This window comes from Peromyscus eremicus, chromosome 19 (genome assembly GCF_949786415.1).
Source record: "Peromyscus eremicus chromosome 19, PerEre_H2_v1, whole genome shotgun sequence".
Lineage (NCBI taxonomy): Eukaryota > Metazoa > Chordata > Mammalia > Rodentia > Cricetidae > Peromyscus > Peromyscus eremicus.
Genome location: NC_081435.1, coordinates 15,030,509 through 15,051,608, shown reverse-complemented (window position 1 = coordinate 15,051,608; position 21,100 = coordinate 15,030,509). Strand labels below are relative to the sequence as shown.

Below are 21,100 nucleotides of genomic sequence, written 5' to 3'. Positions count from 1 at the left end.
CTGACATAGCCTATTGGCTGTAGGTAGGTTCTCAGATTCTCCTCCTTGTATAGCAAGTATTTTTACCAATGGTGACATCCCCCTATACCAGAAAAATTCTGCTAATGCAGGTCATTCATGATTACCTTTACACCATCTTTGCAGTGGTACTATCCATGACATTTAATGGTGAGATCAGTATCATTAACACACATTGTTCCAGGTTTCCTGACAATTCTTGTTCCCCAGAACACAGGAGAAAGGTAAAAATGATGTTAGCATGTTGGATGTGTCTAACATAGTTGTATTTAAATTTCTATTGCAAGGCCAAAACATAAAGGAACCATATTTTGGGTATAGTGGTATTTGCCTGAAATTCCAGCACTTGAGAAGTTAAGGCAAGAAGATCACAAAGTTCTAAGCTAATCTGGGATACACAGTGAGGCCTTCTTAGAAAAATCAATCCAAAACCAAATAATGGACAAAACAAAACAAACAAGTCGAATGCTCACCTTAGAGTTAAACCTAACCATATTCCTAATATTGTGTTAGGTTAAAGCTTGGAATCACACAATGCTTCTCTGGCTTATGTGGCCTTGGGAAGTTCTATAATGGTAGTTACTCTTTGTGGAGCACTTAGCATAGAACAGGATAGTGTGAAGTACTTTATATACACTATCTTGCTTAATCAACATGACATGCCTATAAGGGAGCTGTTATTATTCCCATTTTATAGATTAGATGAAATTATTTTTCAAAACTGCAAAGCTAGCATTGAAGGCCAGGCCTATAAACCCAAGTGTTACAGGGCTCTTAGGTGTTCTTAATTGCCTCTTGGAGGCTTATGTTTTCATGATTCTGAGGATTATTTTATGTTAACATATATAAAGCAATTTTCTACAAAGGAATTCAAGTGCCTAGAACAGTTAGAGGCACCCAAAAGAAGTTTCTTAAAAGTTGAAGTTAAGGGAATTTGGTGACCTCAAATCAGGTGAAGAATTCCAAACTGCAACTCATGAGGCTAAAAACTGAAATGAGAGCAAGGACTGAAATATTGAACAGATGTCACTAACTACAGTTTTCAGAGTTCAGTTGACACACCACAGAAAGCACAACACTCCTCTACTGCTGCATTGACAAAGAGATAGAATGTTTAATCACACGAGCCAGGGGTAACCTTAGCAATTCTGCAAATACTTGGAATTACGGAGTATAAAATTTTGAAGTGTGTTTGCCTGTTGTAAATGGGTTCCTTCTGCTTTCATTTTAAATATATTTTTTTTTAAAGCTGAACATGGAGGTGCCTAATTGAAATCTAAGCACTTGAGAGGGTGATGTAAGAGACTGCAAATTTGAGGCCAGTCTGAACCACAAAGCAAAGGCATGACAACAAATAAGGAAGGAGGCAAAGACAAAATTAAAAACTACACTGGCAACATATCATTGTTATGGAACATCTGGACCGTATAATAAAAAAAAGTGTGAAGAATAAAATACTTTAGATCTTGTCTTTACTCTGCAGTCTGGACTTTGTAGCATTTCCTGAAGCTGAGGGCTGGATTCTAGGTCACTAGTAAATACAAGCTGAGACAGTCTGATAATGGTGAGTATTATTCCCTTGATGTCCTAGTAAGGTTCAAGCTGCATTCACTCCTTTAGTACTGCTCCTTAGCCTATTAGCTTCATTTTCTTACCTAAGTCTATTAAAGCAGGTGTACAAAGAGGTATGGGTGATTGCATCATTTTATTTTTGAAATGGGTTTGTGATGGCTAATTTCTCTTGTCAACATTATTGCATAAAGAAACATCTAGAGAATTACTGAGGCACACCTCTGAGTGTGTCCACAAGGGTATTTTTTAAGGAAATTTCTTGAGGTAGGAGATCCTGAATGTGGCTCGCAGCAGCATGGGCTGGGTCCCCAAAGAATAAAAAGAGAAAACCACTTCAGCTGAGCATGAGCATATCTCTGTCTCCTGTCTGTGGTGATACACAAGCAGCTTCATGGTTCAGCTGCAACCACAGTGAGCAAAAATAACCCCCTCCCTCTTTCCTTAAGTTGATTCTTGTCAGGTATTTACTGAAAATAATGAGAAAAGCAGTAATTTATTGTTCTTGCTATGTATCCCTGTCTGGCCTCTAACTTAAAACCCTCCCGCCTCAGCCCATCTGAATGTTCACATTCCATGTATGTGCCACCACACTGAGGTACGAATGGGATTTAGAAGTGAGACTTACTACATCAGCATATCATGATCCAATCAAAACCAGAAGATGTCCATTTGCTGATGACTGCATAGTGAAAAGCTGCTACATTTACACAATAGCATTTTATTCAACAGGTATGCAAGAGCAAGTACCCTAATATTTAGTGAGTCATGGAGGAGCAGAGAAGGGACTCAGTGACCTTGCACTTCAGAGACTGTAGATTAATCCTACAGCCATGGGTCTGGAGTTAGTCTCTGTTTATCATCATTTGTTGTCATAGAACTGAGAACTAGAAACTCCATCAGTATTTCAAAAAGTGACATTTCTGCTGCTCTGAAGAAACATAGAAGGCACTTCCTCCATGTTAATATGAAATGCAGCATGTCACATGAAAGGGCATACAGCTGTATACTACCTTATCTCCTAGTATGGCTTAAGATAAAAGACTTGAAATCAAAAGCTACATTAATGCAAGTATCCACTTTATGGAAGTATACTTTTTGGTTAAATTGGCATACAGCAAGTACAATCAGAAAAGTTATTTACGGCAAAGAAACACATAATTCTGCACCTTAATGGAGTGCACACCAATTACAGCGGATGTTGGTAATAAACATAACTTCTTTGGCTTTGGTGGTTAAAAACTTCTTTTATTTTTTATTGTTGGCAGTGGACATACCAGTTTGGGATGGCACACAAGGGTATATTTGTACTATGTAAAAAGTAATATTTATGTTCCTCCCAATTCGTTTGAGAAGCAAAGGGTAACCTGCCCATCTCTGGCTTCATGATGGATCAAAAGAGAATCGCGTGGTTCAGTTTCAGAGGAACAGAGAACATCCCCAGCTTTCTTACCAAGCTAAGGTTTACATATCCACATGGTGCTCACAATGAGAAGGAACAAAGCCCTCCAGGTGGACTGGTCTGTGCAGGATCACCTGTTCTTACTAAGCGGAAGTGAACAGTATCATTTTGTTTAGTATCACAATCCTCTTGGGCCAAGATAACCACTGTCCTTCCCATCCCTGGTAGTTTAGGGCACACAACTAGAGCTGGAGTCACAGGGAAATGGAGAGAAAGAAGTGCCACGGCCTCCAGCAGGGAAGGCTATAATGCTCTTTTTGCTTGTGCTGTAAATTACATATTTATTTTGTTAGCATGAGATAGACGAATATTTCTACATACGAAGTTGCCCAGCTAAAATCAAGATAAGTGATATTAATGTCCTATGGTCAGTATTATTGAACCTCAAAAGCAATAAACTTTATGAGTTGATAAATATTACATTTGCAACATAGTTAACATTCTCTTACTGTCTCAAGCACTTATTACACATTGTAACCGCAAGTCTACAATACATTATTCATATTTGGGGTGTCACCAAGTGATGGATTGCTGTAGGAGAGGCTGTCCTTTAAATAAATCAACAAATAAAAATGCAAATGTTAACATTTTCAGCCACAAACTTTTTCCATCTTGAATGGGGAATGAAAATTTCACATTATATTGACAGCCAGCAGAGAGAATAATTAAAAACCTATATCATGAATGGGAAAGATGACTGCCATGACTGTTTTCTTTGCCTGTACATGGAATGATGTGAGATACTTTAGGTGTTTTCCAAGAACAAAGAAAAATGTATCTCCCCCAGCACTGAAACATGCCATCATCTTTTGCAAGCCTCTCACAAACCTTAAACATTCTTGGAATTTAGGGTGAGTAAGGCTTAAAATCTATTCTCTTCAAAGGCTTGTGGGAGGAAGAATTTCCATAATGAAAAAGTTTCCATAATGAAAAAGAAGTCTATAAAAAATGACTAGTGTACACTTTGAAACGTGAATGATTTAAATACTCTGGATTCTAATGATGGAGAAGCACAACTGTGCTGTCCTGGTAGCTCATTTTCATAGTACTGAATCATTTTCAACTCTGCACTTTATATAATACACTGATGATACGCCATTGTGCACTCCTTTAAAGATAAGATCTGGTGTGCTACACATTCTTTTGGTTAGTCAAATGTTTATTATTTACAAAGCTCCTGAGAATCTATATTTAGCTGATAAACAGTATTAAGTACCAGTATATGGATCATCTTTTTCTTAACATCTATAAATATAAGTATTCACAGCAATTTTAACCAGGGCTTGTAACACTCTACCATGTTGATATGATTTTCCATTCAGAAAATTTATGCTGAGGATGATTTACAAAACCCTTACAGAGAAACATTTTATTCCCATTTTTCATGCATCCCTCCAAATTAAAACTCAACCTTCACAAATACATTACAGTGTTAAAGATCACATTTTAGTGCTATGGTGTAGCTCAGGGGTGGAGTGCTTGCCTACCATGTACAAAGCCCTGAGTTTGAACCCTAGTTCCGACTAACCAATCAACAAAATGCCATTTAAATATTCACAGTAAAATTCACTGAGGTTGAAAATCTAGACTATTAGCTGATTCTCAGCCAAGCCAATCAATATGAGCTGCATGGAAAGTTCTAAGTACAAGCTTCCAACCACAATTTGAAGTGGTACAAAACAGAAGGAGCTCGCTCCACTCTTCAGAATCACGACTCATTTGTTTCTTTAGCAAATTCCAACAATGCCATCACTAAAAGCAAGAGAGAGGGTCAGTGGAGAAAGATGGGCAAGCTAACTACTTTGATTACGCCACCTTTGCAGTAGGGAGACTGGCAACATTGGCCATTACACTACTTAAGTTAACGGCTTTGGAGTTTGAAATGCTGGCCCTGTCTTTTTTTAGCTAAGAGTCTGTTGTGTTTGAAAGAAAATGGTCCTCAAATGGAGTGGCACTATTAGGAGGTGGGTTTTTTTTTAGAGGAAGTGTGTCACTGTGAGGGTGGGCTTTGAGGTCTCTTTTGCTCAAGCTTTCCTCAGTGAGACATTCAGTTGACTTCCTGTTGCTTGCCAAGATGTAAAACTCTCAGCTCCAGCACATCTGCCTGCATGTTGCCATGGTCCCCTCATGATGATAATGGACTGAACCTCTGAAACTGTAAGCGAACCACTCCACTTAAATGTTTTCTTTATAAGAGTAGCCATGGTCACGGTGTCTCTTCATAGCAATGAAAAAATCAAAATTAAATCAGAGTCTTAGCCAACACACTCAATCTCTCTGAATCATGGTTTCCCAAATTTAAAATGGGCATGAGGGTAGTCCTATCTCTACAGGCTATGAAGACTAAATTAGACTAAATCGAAGAGTTCTGGGTACATAGCACTCAACAGGCAGACACTCAACTTACTACCCTCTGCAGCAGTCACTTCCCAGGTCTTTTGTGGTGTTTATCTTTCTGCCTCCAGAATTAAATGCATGCCAATGAGAGCCACAGTTAGAACAAATACTGCTTCTCAAGAATGTGAGGTTTGTCTTCTGTGGCACTGTCCTTATATGAGACTGGATGAAAGCTAGCTCTATAGAGAATGAAGAGTTAAAATTCTTTCCTTTCTCAAACCATAAACCAAAGGATATATTTTATAGTATACCTTTGAAATCACCAGCCTTGAAAGCAACAATTTAGGAAATTAAACTACAAGTTAAGTCTTAAAATATATATTCATGTGATAATATGAGGGATTTAAGTGCTCCAAACCAACCTTATCCCCAAAGAAACATAAACCAAGTCCTTTTGAAACTGATGCTTCTATATATTGAGTCTTAAATAGATAATATGTTAATATGTGAGTTGCTATATTAAATGTAAAAAGTTTTAAATAATAGATTTCTTTCTCTAACTCCAGAAATGGCTGGTCAAACAATTAACTTTTCTAAAGTCTCTCGTATAAGAGGACGTAAATATACCTTTAGCACAAAATCCACTGTGATTTTCAGAATTTAATCATTTAAAGTTATAGACCAAATACATTATGTTCCATGATCAGCTGAGAAGGACCTGCTGCTAAGCAGAGTTTCTGTGGACAGGACGTTTTGGGTTTCTATGGAAATCCTTGCCAACTGTCATGATCATTTCAGAAAGTGTGAATATGGAGAAAAGAACTCTGCAATGAATTTCCAGAATCTACAGCTTTATAATAAGTGCCTCTAGAGTAAGAGCACTACAATTGTCAAATTTTCTTCAGTCTTATAAACACTCTCCTAAGGGGAACACTAAGTCAAGGGTCTCCTAGGCTCACCGTGAGGTGTTGCGCTGGGATGATGATGATGAGGTCACGGGGTCCTTAGGACTTCTTGTTGGCATAGGAGATGTGGATGCATCTTTTCTAACTCCTGTCACTGTCTCTGTATAAACAATAAAAGAAATAATTTGAGTATTCAATAAAAGAAATGAAAAGTTCATTTCACATCACAAAGTAAATCATTTGGGGCTTCCCAAAGTCTCAACACATAGCTGATTTTCTTCCTGAAATGGAACAATGACAGATGAAAAATTCCTTGTGTTGTTTTGTTTTTATACATATCAATGATTTACATTGACTTACTTAAAAACAAACAAAATCCACTCATCTGTACAATAACAGTTAAGTTATTTTGTTTTCTGACATATTTGCCTTTCATATTTCTGATGATTTGGCTTTATTATGGAAATGTCTAAGAAGTAAGCTGTCTTCATTTGTTCTTTAACTATTAACAAAAATGTTTTTGCTAACAAAAGAGAAAATCTTAGCACCTTGCATCTCTACATCTTTCAAGTTGAAGGATTCTCTTTAAAAGCATTTAAGATTAGACACAAATATCTCTTTTCTTTTAAAGAACTCTGTACTGGACTACAATTATTATGTTAAAGACATGATTAACATACCTTCAGTGTAGGGTTCTAAGAAATTCCTAAGCAATGGGAATTTCCTACAGCATGGGCTGATCTGGCCCTTGTTCCTTTCTAGGAAGTAGTGATTAGTTGATTCATTACTTTTCACTTCCAGATGTTAAATAAAATGATAATAGTACTGAAAGGAGGCATTTTTTTCTTTTTGGTTTTATCTGTCTGTCTGTCTAGTTTAGATATATTTTTTGTTGTTAATATGTCTTGGCTGCAGTTTCCTCTCCCTTCATTTCTCTCATTCCTCCACACCCCTCCTTCCCTCTCCCTGGACCCATTTCTCCTCCATTTCCCTCCAGAAATGAGCAGGCATCCCAGGAATATCCACCGAACATGGCATAACAAGATCAGTTAAGACTAGGCAAAACCCTCATGTCAAGGCTGCATGAGGCAACTCAGAAGGAAGAAAAGGGTCTCAAGAAGAGATGAAAGAGTCAGAGACACCCCACTCCCACTGTTAGGGGTCCCACAAAATATCAAGCTAACAACTATAACATATGCAGAGGACCTAGCGCAGACCCATGGAGACTCCATGATTGCCGCTTCAGTCTCTGTGGGCCTCTATGAGCCCTACTTAATCTTTATTTTTGGTTTTATTTTATATTTATTACTTTTCAACAACACAAAGTATCTCTGACTTTATTTTGGAGGACTGTGAGAACTCTGTCACAATTTCCCTCTTATTCCTAGGAAACTGATGCCCAATATGAGTTAAAAGCTTATTTGGGAAGATCCACTCTTTCTTATAGGGAAGAATGATGTGGTGGTTTGAAAGAAAATGGCCACCAAAGGGAGTGGTATTTTAGGAGGTGTGGCCTTGTTGGCGGAAGTGTGTCACTGTGGGGGTGGGCTTCGAGGTCTTTTTTGCTCAAGCTTCCCTCAGTGTGACTGTCAGTCAACTTCCTGCTGCCTTCTGATCAAGATTCAGCACTCTCAGTACCATGTCTGCCTGTACACTGCCATGCTCTCCACCATGATGATAATGGACTGAACCTCTAAACTGTAAGTGAGCCACCCCAATTAAATGTTTTCTTTATAAGTGTTGCTGTGGTCATGGTGTCTCATCACAGCAATAAAAACCCTAAGACAAATGGGTATCTACAAAACATGAAGTGAGCTTTGGAGTGTTAGGAATACCAGATCCTAAAATGCCAAAAGTGCAAAGCATCTGTCTTTCCCCCTAATACTCCTCTGGATACATGTGAAATTGATACCAACTCCCTGTCTGGATCTGGTCCTACTCTATCCCTCTCTATCTCAAGTTTTATCTTTTCTAGAAACTATTTTTCTTCATAAAAACTTTTGTCATAAATATTATTTTGATATCAAATTGACAATAAGGAAAATTAAAGATATGGGACTTATGTGGCTGGCTTAGGGTAACACAGATACTAAGGCAGGAGCCTGTATCCATTTCCAGGCAACAGGGAGGGTTGTACCCATTATCTTTCACGGCTGTTGTAGCAGTATGAAAAGTATGAGGTATTAGGAAGTGAGAGATCACAGTATTTAGCTGTAGGAATTGGGAGGGGATACTCTGACATGGAAGGCAGAAGTCTGAAAAGAAGAAATGAAGAGCATGGAGCTTGAAGCAGAGACTTACATTAACAAAAACAATAAATGAAAAACCTCAAGGTTGAATATATAGTTTATTCAAGAAATATTTATTAAAGACGACTACATGTTGATACATTTCTAATGACTACTTTGAGTTATCAGTTCTTTTAACAGTCTCAGGTTCTTGTCCTGCCCCATCTCATGGAGGAACTGCAGTGAAAATCGAGCGTGTAGCCAGCAGTGCACAGGTGTTGAGGGTGACACTGGTTCAAATGCAACCAGGTCTGCTGGACAGATGTCTAGTCACCCTGTTAGCTTGGAAAGGCAAACCTTCACACCACCAACACAGTGCCTCACTGTTCTGGAGAGGTGAGTCTGGTGGCAGACTTAAGGACAGAAGGAATAAAAACTGTAGAATTTAACATTACAGAGAATTCAGGACAGACAGGAGAGAGGAAGGGGATGAAGACAGGTAACAAGTAGAAACAACTGAAGGGGTCTGGGGGTGAGGAGAGAGGGAAGAGGACATTTCTGGGAGGAAAAGACAAAGGTTATCTTTAGTCATCATCTTGGAACAAAACACCGGTCTGTTTAGTTTTGATACTTCTGTTAAAAGTTGGTTCTGACAAGTGACTATTGATGGAGTGAAACTGAAGAAAGGAACTTCCAGAGGATTCAGGGGACTTGCCCACTTCAAGAATGTACTTCAGGAAAGGATGGATTCCTTGGAAAAGGAGGCAGAACAATTTTCATACATGTAGGGGAAAGGACCATAGCTTTCATCAAATTCAGAAGGGTATGGATCCCAAAAAGGTCAAGAATGTTGCCTCCCAGGTACAGATCAAGTTTATTCTCTTTTCTCTTTTAACTCTCGAAGTGTTTTTAAAAGTTAAGTTTGCAAAAGCCATGTTAGTTTTTAACTATATTTGTTCCTTTGATAAATTCTGACTTAATATTTAGTGTGTCAGCAATGCTGTAGCTTTATGTATTCACAGAAATATACAACCCTATACAATTAGAAACACAAATACATACAAAGATGTTATATGTTTTAAAATACTTAAGTTCTACGAAGAATGCTATCCAATAGGCTAATCAAGTTTCTATATAAATGCCTGTGCTTATTCATGTGTGAACATACCTATATTTTTTGCAAATAAAGATGAATGGGGCTATTTCCTATTTCTATGTAGCTGGGTTTGTCTGCCTATCCATTAGTCAACTGTCGTAGAATATTATTTTAACTAGGCAAAGATGTGTTACATTTTTTTATGGTGTGGAATATTACTTTAATTGTGTACATTTGTCTGTGCTGCATTTGTTTAACGATGTAAGGATATGTGTTTAATTATGCAAAGATGTGTTGCATCTGTTTCACCTTGCCTGCCTTAGGTACCTGATTAGTCTAATAAAAAGCTGAATGGCCAATAGCTAGGCAGAGAAAGGATAAGCAGGGCTGGCGGGCAGAGAGATTAATATGAGGAGAAATCTAGGCTAGAGGAATGAAAGGAAGAAGAGAGGAGAGAACGAGGGAGATGCCTGGGGCGGGGGAGGCAGTCAGGCAGCCATCAGCCAGCCAGACATAGAGAAAGAGAGAAAGTAAGAAAAGGTAAAAAGCCCTGGGGCAAAAGGTAGATAGACACAGGTTAACTTAAGTTAAAAGAGCTAGCCAGAAATATGCCTAAGCTAGGCCGAGCATTCAAAACTAACAAGTCTCTGTGTCATGATTTGGGAGCTGGTTAGTAGCCCCAAAGAAAAAGAGGCTGATATAGTCAACATTTCTGATAATTTTTTTCATGGTGTTCAAAGATTAAGAACTTCTGCTTCTGTGCTCATTATTAAAAACAGCTGAATTACATCATATGTTCAGTTTAGCTTGAGGAATATATACATATATATATATACACACAAATATATATATATATATATATATATATATATATATATATATATATACACAAACACACACACACACACACACACACACACACACACACACACACAATGCTGGCATAACCTTTCCCCAGGTCAGGACACCTTCAAGTTCTGTCCTCAGTCATGGTATCTTTGTTCCTCAGGGTCAAGCACTTTTTTGATTATTATTTCCTTTCTGTTCTCTATAGCTTTAATATGGATTTTGTTTTAAAATGTTCTTTAGCATTGTTGCTCTTGATTTTCATGAAAACTAAAAGAAGCTCTTCAAGTTTGTTTCTGTGGAGGACTGTGTATATGCAGCTTGTTCTCTTGGCTAAGTCCTCTTCTGTGCCATGCACTATTACTGTGGGTGGAAACTGAGGCAGTTCTGGTTTGGGGTGATTATGAAAAACAGGACTTCGACAGAAGCTCCCAGTGTTCACTGAAATGCACTGTTTCTTTCTTCCCAGCAACGAGCTATCTACATTCCTCAGTTCTTCACATTTCAGTGTGGTCAGGGTGAAAAAAATACAGGATGTTACATGCGCCAATTGCAGCCTGTCCTATAAAAGTGTTCCCAGTTTCTGCCCAGAGCCTACTCTTCCTCTTCCTTATCTAGCACTGTGGCGGGGTCAACACACATCTTAGGTTTTGTGGGCCAGATGATCAGTCACTATGTTCAACTCTGTGAGAGTAAAGAAAACAAGCCAAGGCAGCAGGTAGACAAAAGGGACAACTGTGTTCCAAAGAGCTTTATTTAGAGTGTACTGGATGTGGAGACAGTTCAAGTCCTTTGCCTTGTTTTTAAAAGTGGGGGATTTCAGTTTTACAGTTGAATAAGATATTCTCTGTAGGTTTTTCACATAAGTTCCTCTAATTGCTTAGGAAATCTCCCACAAAAGGTTTTTGTTAAATGTGTTTTCCTCTGTCGATTGAGATGGCCATGTGGTTTTGCCTGCGTTCTGCTAATGTGGTGCATTTACACTGATTGATTGTTTTGAGTTGAGTCACCTTTGCACTCCTGAGTTAAATCCCACTTGGTCATGATTTATCATCTTCTTAATATGCCGCTACATTCAGCTTGCTACTGTTTTTATTTAGGCTACTTCCATGCATATTTATAATAGACACTGTTCTAGAGTTTGTTTCATGGTTGTCTAGTTTCAGCATTGGGGACTCTTAAAGTAAGTTCAGATGTATACCTTCCATTCTGTTTTATGGAAAGTTTTGAGAAGCATTTGCCTTCCTTTTTTTTTTTTTTTCTTTTTCCCAAGACAGAGTTTCTCTGTGTAACAGCCCTGGATGTCCTGGAACTTGCTTTGTAGACCAGGCTGTCCTCAAACTCACATAGATCTGCCTGCTTCTGCCTCCCGAGTGCTGGGATTAAAGGTTTGTGTCACCACCACCTGGCCATTTGCCTTAGTTTTTAAAGACTTGGTGAAATTCACTCGTGAAGCTATATGGTTCTGGCTTCTTCAGGAGAGTTTTAAAAATGATTGTTATTAGAGTCTGGTAGTTTGTGTGTTCATTTTATCTAGGTCTTGTAGCTTCTTGGCTTTTATTGTATATTTTGGTCTCAATGTTGCTTTCTTATCCTAGGATGGAGCAGCATGTTCATTTGGCTTTCAAAGTTTTCACAGAATATCCTATGAAAGTTGAGCATTAGGCAAAACAAAGCAGGACCTGTGTTAGCATTTTGGGGAATCTACAGGCAGGTCAAAACAGACCCCTGACATCTGGACCCAGGATTCTGCTTCCACAGAGATCAGGGTCCTTCATCTGTGCTTAGGCTGATATCTCAGGACTGATGCCATCCTAGGGCAGGGGTTCATCAATGCTAAGAGTCACAAAGTTCTCCTATGGTGTTTCTGTAAAGTCTTGCTTTCTGAAGAGTTCCGATGAGGTGGATTCTTAGTTGTGTGGTCTTTGGTGTTTCTGGATGAGGGTGAGCACCTAGGCTTATCCATACCACTGTTTCCACTGACATGTTATAGCAAAATTAGACACAATCATTATAACCACACATACTTCAATATCTCAGCAAATAATCAAATCAATGAATGAAAAAACATGATTATTATGGTTTGAGTAGGAAATGTTCCCACAAAAGTTCATGCATTGAAAAGTTTGTCTCTAGCTAGTGATGCTATCTTTGCAGGTTCTAGAAACATTAGAAAGTCATGGGGGATGGGAGTGGAGGACATATTAGTACATCCCTGGCCCCTTTCTGTCTCTTTCTCTACTTCCTACATCTCAAGAAATATACAGTCTCTACACATGCTCCTCTCACCATGATGTTCTGCCCAAGTGTGGCAGCCTACTGGAATCCCTGACACTGTGGGCCAGAATAAAATCCCTGCTCTGTAACACTGATTTTCTTAGGCGTTTGGTCATAATGATGCAATAACTAATATAACTTTATCTCAACTGATGCAGAAAAATTAGCTTTGATGAAATCAAACACCCATTTATGACAAAGACTCTCAACTATCTAGAGGGACCTTTTCAACCTGATAAAAAACAATTACAAAAAAATCACCAGTAAGATCATACTTAGTGGATGCAAGATTGTCTTCTTTGAGACCTGAAACAGGTATGAAAATATACTTTTACCATTTTATTTATTGGAATGGAACCTCTGGGCAGTCAACAACAACAAAAATAAAAGCCTTAATTATGGTAAGAAAGAAGTTATTTATGGACTAGCTATATCCCAGTCCTAATCCCCAGTAATCTTTAAAACTTATTGTACTTGGAGAAAGGGCCTTCAAAGAGGCCATCAAGGGCCAAAGAAGTCACATGAGTGGGTCTTAATTCAGTATTGCTGAAGTGGTGGTATTTTTGGAAAGAGAAGAGACGCCTGGGAGGCAATATATATAAAGGACCATGAGAAGTCCCAGTGAGAAGAAAGCCCTCATAAGCCCAGGGAAGGGCCTTAGGGAGGGATCTGATTAACAGAAAGCACAGGGAACTTTGGTTACTAAGGAAATGCACTACATAGGAACTGGTGATTACATGAGTATAAAACAATTGTCAGACATATCAATCTGTACATCTAAGACCCATGCAACTGTATTGTATATAATTAAACTTCAATTAGATTAAAAGGAAATGAAATAATGATCATGGTTTTCTTGACTTCTTGGGCACTGCTATTTTAAGGCCTCACTATAGTCTTTCTCTTTGACATTAGCAATCAATCATCATAAGGACTCTGAAGGGGTAAGCATATATTTTGCTTAAATCACTAAATCACTGCAGGCGCTGAGGCCAAAAGGTCTAACTGGTTAGGTCCTTATTTTGGGAAAATAAAACAAGGGAAGAAAAGGAAAAATCAATATATTTAATGTTATGTTAATTCAATCAACAAATATATGAGGACCTACCATGTGTTAAGCTATATTCTAAATATATTCTATTCTTCTATATTCTATAGAAGCATACATGCTTTTGTCTAGTGATAGAAGACCAGGACATATATAACAAATAGGTAAAGTAGAGGGCATTTTGCAGAATTCCTTTTAATTACAGAGGATGGAAAGTGTAGATGTTCTGGTTTAAGTGACAGAATTCAATATTTACAGCAAGATTAACTCCTAACGATAGGTTCTTAAACCTGAATTCCTTTTTTAGTGAACCAGGTAGGATGATTTACTCTACTGTCTAGATTTATTCATAGCACTCTAGTGTGCTTGTCTTCTGTGTGCATATTGATAAAGACATCAAAACTTAGCATATCTTTTATTTCACACTCTGGGGATCAGTTTATTTCTGATGATTAAATGTAAGATACAGATGACAGTAACAATAAAGGAAACATAAGTAAATGATCCTTAGAGGCTAGATGGAAACCACTTCTGTACTTGGATTCTTCCAATACACTTATTTCTTTATTTTGTCTCCTGTGTTTCTCCACCATGGGTCATCATGATCCTCAAATCACTGCCAGCACAAGCTCACTTACAGCACTAGGGATTATTGTTCACTTCAGTTAAGTCTATAATAATCACTTTTCAGGAAAAAAAAAGTGCTTCAGATCCTCTCAGAGAACTTAACAGTGATGGTAGCTGTGTAAGGTTAGCCTGAAAAAAAAATCCCCAAAGAAAAAAATGAAGAGTGTGACCAAGAGTATCAGCTAAGATGAGATTACTCTGTAGGGAGGTTCTGCCACAAATATAAAGGGACTGAGAGATCTGTGGCAGAGGAACGAGCAAACGGTATCCCTAAACACAGCAGGGATCTTTGGAATGGTGTTTAGCCAGAGTTCAAAAAGGGAGTACCAAGCTCAGTGGTCTAACATTTTCATTCTGAAACTTCAGCCTCAGCTCGTTCATCAGCATCACAGGGAAAATGCCCTAAGTTCTAAGGGCTCTTGTGACAGAGGATTTTTCAGGTAGAAGTAGTTCTAGAATGTTTGCTCATGCATGGAAAGAAGGAAGAGGCAGGAAGAGCATGTGTTCCCCCTGCGCATGCCTTCTAAAAGCTCTTGATCCAAGTTTAGATTTTCTAAAGTAGCATCTCCCCTCCCCATTCTACATAAGACAGTGAAAACCAACTACAATATAACATTCTAAGTGTTGATGGAAAAAAGGTTACATTGTAAGCTAATTTGATAATAATGCCCCCATTTTTGTTATCCTAAGGCTGCTCTGTTGACGCTGTCCCTTTTATATGTTTAGCGTCAATAATGTCAGAATGCTGAGGAGAACAGGAGAGGTAAAGGAGTGAGAGGCTGGTAATAAAGATTAATGGTCCTGCAGTAAATATCCTGTATAGCACTTCATGATTAAATGACAACCACAAAAGAAACAACAGATATAAAGAAGAAATGTATACCAAAAGATTCTGTCATGCTAACGAGAGGAAAGCAATTAAGGATGTGCAACCAAGCAGTGTAACTTGGGCAGTTAGTGCTGGGTCACTGGCACTGTAATAACCAGGGCATCCAGACCCACAGTGCACACTGGGGAAGTTAATTCTCCCATTGGGCTGTGTGCTGCAGCAAAGGCCAAGGCAATAACCCTGTCCTGTCTCTAGTCTGCACACAATGTCTCTAGCTCTGCAATGGCCCAGTGGCTCATGGAGGCAACTTCATGTCTTCAGTGATCAAGCAGACCATAAAAGAAGAGAAAAATACACGACAGTCTTTTCCATGATTCTTGTGAATATCTTAAAACGTGAAACTATTTTAAACTTTTAAACGGATGAGGTTTTTGATATTATTTTCACCACCACACTACATCCTCCTGCCCTTTAAAGAAAAAGGGAAAAAGAGGGGTGAGGGGAGCTGCTGGAAAATGAAAGGGTGAATGACAGGGCTCCTGAGGACTGCAGATGTGTAATAGCTCCCTTCCAGAGAGGTCAATTGTCCAGCAGCACCACTGGGATTCACTGTGCACAACAAACAGTGTTGCAATGTCAGCCCAGACACAGCACACACACATAACGGTTCCAAACTCCTGGTAGTCAAAAATGACTTTGTTTCAAATTAGAAATTGATTTCTCGGGGGGGGGGGGGGAGGGGAGGGGATACCAGCCTTTTCCAAGCTTCTGGCTTCTGTAGCTGGGACAAGGAGAGGTTTGCCTCCAGCATAGCTAGGCTGTCCCAGTGGTGCCTGACAAGTGTCTTTAAGAGATGCTGTCTAACACTGCACCAGCCACGTGTGCTATTTCTCCCCCTGCTGGTCTGCTACATAGTTTTTCATTTTGCCATTTTAGTGCTGGCACACAACACACATGTGTTGGTAAGTCAACAGAAGATTACGTTAAGCCTCGAAGCATAACCACTAGACCAGTTCTGACTGGAACCTCTCAAGTGCAATGGCAGGAATAAGGAGAACCAAAGTAAAAGTTTTCCATCCTGAAAGAGGCTATCTCAGACAGTAAGTCTTCTCAATTTCATCTTTGTCTTAGGTAGCAATGCCTAAAAGAAAGCTTTAATGTTGTTGGTCTTCAGTGGAGCTCTGTAGAATATTTGCCTTATGCCAAAGAGAAATTGTGGAGTTTCCCTTTTGAAGTTTGGAAAAATTGTTACCTCTTAATTGCCTGGAAGAGGATAAAGTGATTTCTAGATTACTGGCAATTAAACCTCAGAACACAGCAAAGCTGGCAGCAGATGGGGAAAGCACAGAAAGGTACATGTGAAATTTTCTCACGGAGCACACCCATTCTCAAATAAATAAAGCAAATGTGAGAGTTGATGCAGAGATTATGACAGTTGTATAATATTGCGATGATAATACCACCAAGCTGACAAACACCCAAAGATCAGCTTTGGACTACAAACTGCTCAGGACAATTTTGAGATGGCTAGCTGAGATGATCCAGCCTCACAGACTACTCAAGTAAGGACTCGAGACAAGCCTTGCATTTACCCATTATGCAGAGACTGGACAATAAATGATACAGCTAAGTCTCCCAGAACTTGACAATTAACCCAAAAATTTTCTTTACAGGATCCCCTAAAGATGCTTTTGCCCCCAGACAGCAGGAAGTAACTTCAAGAACATGATGCCCACATTCCCAAGAGGTGGGGTTGGTGATTTTTGGTCTTTCAATGGATTATGGATGCTTGTCATTGTTTAGGATGGTTGGTTACAAGTTGTTAATTGATATTTTTTTGGTCAGGAAAAAGGCTAAACAAAGTAAATTAGATTTGGAGTTCTTATTTTTTAAAAAAGAGGATATAGATAAGAGGTAGATTATTGAATCTACTCTGAAAAAAAATAGAAATGAGAATAAAGGGTAGATTATTGAATTTACTCTGAAAAGAAAAGAGAATATGGATATGATAAGATAAAAAGATAGATTACTGAATCTACTTTTAAAGGCAACTACTAGTTTTAAATATTTTACATTGGATTGGATGTTGAGTCTGTCAGCAATGCTATGCCTGTAGACCAAAGATGGATGCCCCAATGTTGCAGAGGAACCTTGGGTGACTGTCCAGACAGCCAGCTGTTTCTGTCATTTCTCACAATTTTTTGGAAGTCAGTTGTTTGCCCTTCCTGTTTACTTAGGTAATACTATTTCCTTCTCGGGTCTCTGAGGCAGTTGAAGATTAGATAGTCATAGTTTTTCTTATTAACAAATTTAGAACAGAAACTCACTAAAGAGGTGTAAAGTTATCAGTCTGAAAGACATCAAAAGACAGTTTTCAATTGGTAATACAAGTTAGGATAGAAAGTGAATTAGGTACACCATTTTGGACTCACCAAGATAGGATAAATAATGGAGTTTTTTGTTTGAATTTGTCAAATGTTATTGAACTGGACATTGTTAATGTAATTCTTGGTTGTATGTAGTGTATATACTTATGGTACTTATTATATATAGTTTTTCTTATATTTGTTATAACCTTTTATTATTCTAGACAAAAAGGGGAAAATGTGGTGGTATATTATGTACCCTAATATATTGTGTACCCTAATAAACTTATCTGGGCATCAGAGGACAGAGCCAGCCACTTGATTAGACATAGAGGCAAGACAGTGGTGGTATATACTCTTAATCCTATCCGTCTGGATCTCTGTGAGTTCAAGGCCACACTGGAAACAGTGCTAGGCATGGTGGCATATGCCTTTAATCCCAGCACTTGAGATCTCATGCCTTTGTTACCAAGTACTTGGGAAGCACACACACCTTTAATCCCAGCACTAGGAATGAAGTAAGATGACAGGGCACAGAAAAGTATATAAGGTGTGAGTAAACAGGAAGTCTTGCTCTGGAGGCTGAGGAGTTTGTAAGGTGAAGTTGGCTGTGGCTTGTTCTGTTTCTCTGACCTTTCAGCTTTCTCCCCAATATCTGGCTCCAGGTTATTTATTTATTTATTTATTTATTTATTTATTTATTTAATTTAATTAGCAATTCACGTTATACAGTTGATTGCTTAACATCCGCAGGAGAGTTTTCCTGGTAGAAGGAGTATGTAAAAAATCAGGACCTGAGCAGGCTGTGAGCAGAGGAGGCTGTTTCCTATACATCCACAAGGAGGTTCACTCCCTTTCAAGTTAACCTTAAGGCTGTTGGTACAGATTGCCCCAGGAGTCACCCCAGGGGCATCTTGGAAACAAAGGCCTCTTTATTCATCATTTCAGTTGTTTGTAGTACCTGTGACACTTCAAAGAAAGCTGCTGGCACTATTTGCTCAGACCTGGGTGATTGTGTTTAGTTACAATGTAAAGGTGCTCATGATCTCCCTTCTACATTCCCCACATTACCAGTTAATTGAGGATTACCTATTACTATGAGGCCTTACTTTTCCAGATTTATGTTCAACTCCTTATTCTGCTACTCACTTTGACAACATCATTTGGTATCTGTAACTATACTTACTGTTAAATTCAGCTTTTAAAAAGAGTGCCAAACTGGACAGAGTGTCTCATAATCGGTACTCTAAGAGAAATGACTGTAGATGTGAGTTGAGAATCTAGTAGCTGTGCAGCCCACAGCTTTGCAGGCAATGTTTTTCTGAAATGCTAACTCCAGCTAGCATAGTGGAAACCACCTACTGTCCCCTGGTTTGCAGGCACCAGCCACCGTCCACCATCCTTAGCGGCTTCTCTTTCTGCTACTGCAGACACTACACTCACCTCTCTGGGGTCTGTAGGTATCGTTCTGTTGGCATAGCCCTTGGACGTCATCCGCCACATGTGACTGAAACTCAACTGTCTTCTTCTCCCTCCTGTGTTGTCCACTGTTTGGAGAGTTTTGGCACTTTTTAAATGATGATGAGGTTCCATGCAGCCATCCTTCACATTTTGACTTCATTAAACTGAAAGAGGAAGAATGAATGGACTGTGGCAGGCACAGGGGAAGACACAGATCACATGGACATATCTGAAATCAACAGGAGTTGCAGTACAATTCATGGCAGTGAGAATCTTTTCCTTAGTTTAATTGATATATAATTTGAATATTCTTCTGAATGTGTATTTTGTGTCTAACTACAACTGTTTTAGAGAACAAACTAGTTTAATGATGTTAATCCTCAAACTGTACATTTGGAGTTACAGAAGTGAGACTCAAGCCTATTAACCTGCTAATAAAGCCAAAGAGTATGAGTGAGTAAGAATCAGAATGTCTACAGAAATAAAAAAGCAGGTTAAAGTGAGATCTGCATATCTAACATGTTTCCTAAGTACTAAAGATGAACACTGGGGATTAAGAAATCAGCATTTGTTATCTAGGGACAGCGCAACAACTGGAGGCCAAAGGAGGTTGAGTAAGCTGATAAGGAGGCATTGAAGTTAACTTTGTGGTCTGGGATAGATGACAAGAAGAAAGTGAAGCAACGAGGAATCAAAGCCTGGCAGAAAAGCAAAAAGATATGTAGGATAAATGAAAAACAAGAGAAAATTAATGCGCAAAGCTTTGGTGTGGTGTATGTGAGGAATATGAGACAGAAGGCTGCAGAGAAACAAGCAGGAACCCAAAGGCAGGGCACTAAGGCCAAGTATTTGTGACGGAACTACAATAGGTGACAGGAGCTTGGAATATGGGCACATGCAAGTCACTTCAGAAAAGTGGAGACGTGAAGAACAGAATCTCCCTAGCTACACCAGGGATGGACCAACCACGCAGGTGCGGGAGGCTCACCAAAGGACGGCAGGAGTGTGGAAACAGTCACTTCAATTGGCATGTCAATGGCCTCCTGAGATAATGATGGGAAACAATGGAAGGATGGAACATAGTGGGACACCTTGAGATTCACACAAGGAGGCAGGCTTAGAAGAAAAATGCCTGCACACTTGTCTCTGTTCTTAGCAAACCTGACAGGAAAAACGGCCTTTCACAGTAGTGGTCTCAGAAAAGATGCTGATTTTAGGCACTAGTTCATAGCCTGGTAGTGAATTCAAGTTATGTGGAAAAGTTTCCCTGGGAAGAGGATGGTCTGGAGTCTCACCCTTTTAAGTGAATGGACTGCTGAGACTAGCCCCATCTCTTCCCTGCCTTTTTCCCTCTTGCTCTCTCTTCTTTTGAAAAGCTCCCTAGGGCTTCTGCAATCATGGCTGTTCCTTTGGAAGACGATTTCTCCTTTTGCCCAGCATTCTAAACTCTAAAGAAAAGCCATGACTGCTTGATTAAGATGTTAACTGCTAAATAAGCTTTTCTTTTTCTTCCTTTTCTCTTCGTCCCCCCCTCCTCTTCTCTTTTTTTTCTTTAGATTTACAAATCCACACATCTATTGAGCTCCAGATTTCATTAGATTATGTGATGGTCTTTCTAAGTCTTTTGTGTTATGTATCCACTAATACAAAGCATGTAAGTTGTTGACAGAACTGTAGGAGCTAGTCCTGAAGGCCAAGGTCCACTCTAGTGTCTGTCACAGGAACATAGGAAAGAAGATGTACACTCTAGATGACACAGTCTTCCTGTTCACTGTCTTTTTATCTTCATATGAAGCCCCTTTTATACAATTGCATTTTCTAAGATAATTTTTATGGGGAAATGAGAGATTCACTTTCCTTTTCTTACAAAGGTTTGACCGTTGGTGTGATTTCCTTTTCATTAACTCTCATCTTTGAATAATCTTTAAAAATGTCCATAATCAAAAAAGTTATGGCAGAGAGTGGGGACAAAATTCTTGTGAAAAGTGTTTGTTTCCCAAGGGGGAAAAGTTTAAAAGTCCTGAAGAAAGG

The 21,100-nt window shown here is 38.9% G+C and overlaps 1 protein-coding gene across 4 annotated transcripts in view; it reads right to left on the bottom strand.

Moving 5' to 3' along the window:
• Nucleotides 1–21,100, bottom strand: part of Kiaa1328 (KIAA1328 ortholog) — a 266,377-nt gene that overhangs the window by 31,466 nt on the left and 213,811 nt on the right. For all 4 annotated transcript variants that reach the window (XM_059246831.1, XM_059246830.1, XM_059246833.1 and 1 more), the window contains 2 exons: nt 19,052–19,233; nt 6,346–6,451 (listed from right to left, as the gene is read on the bottom strand). In XM_059246831.1, coding sequence (XP_059102814.1) covers nt 6,346–6,451; nt 19,052–19,233 — 288 coding nt within the window. The remainder of the gene's footprint in view (nt 1–6,345; nt 6,452–19,051; nt 19,234–21,100) is intronic.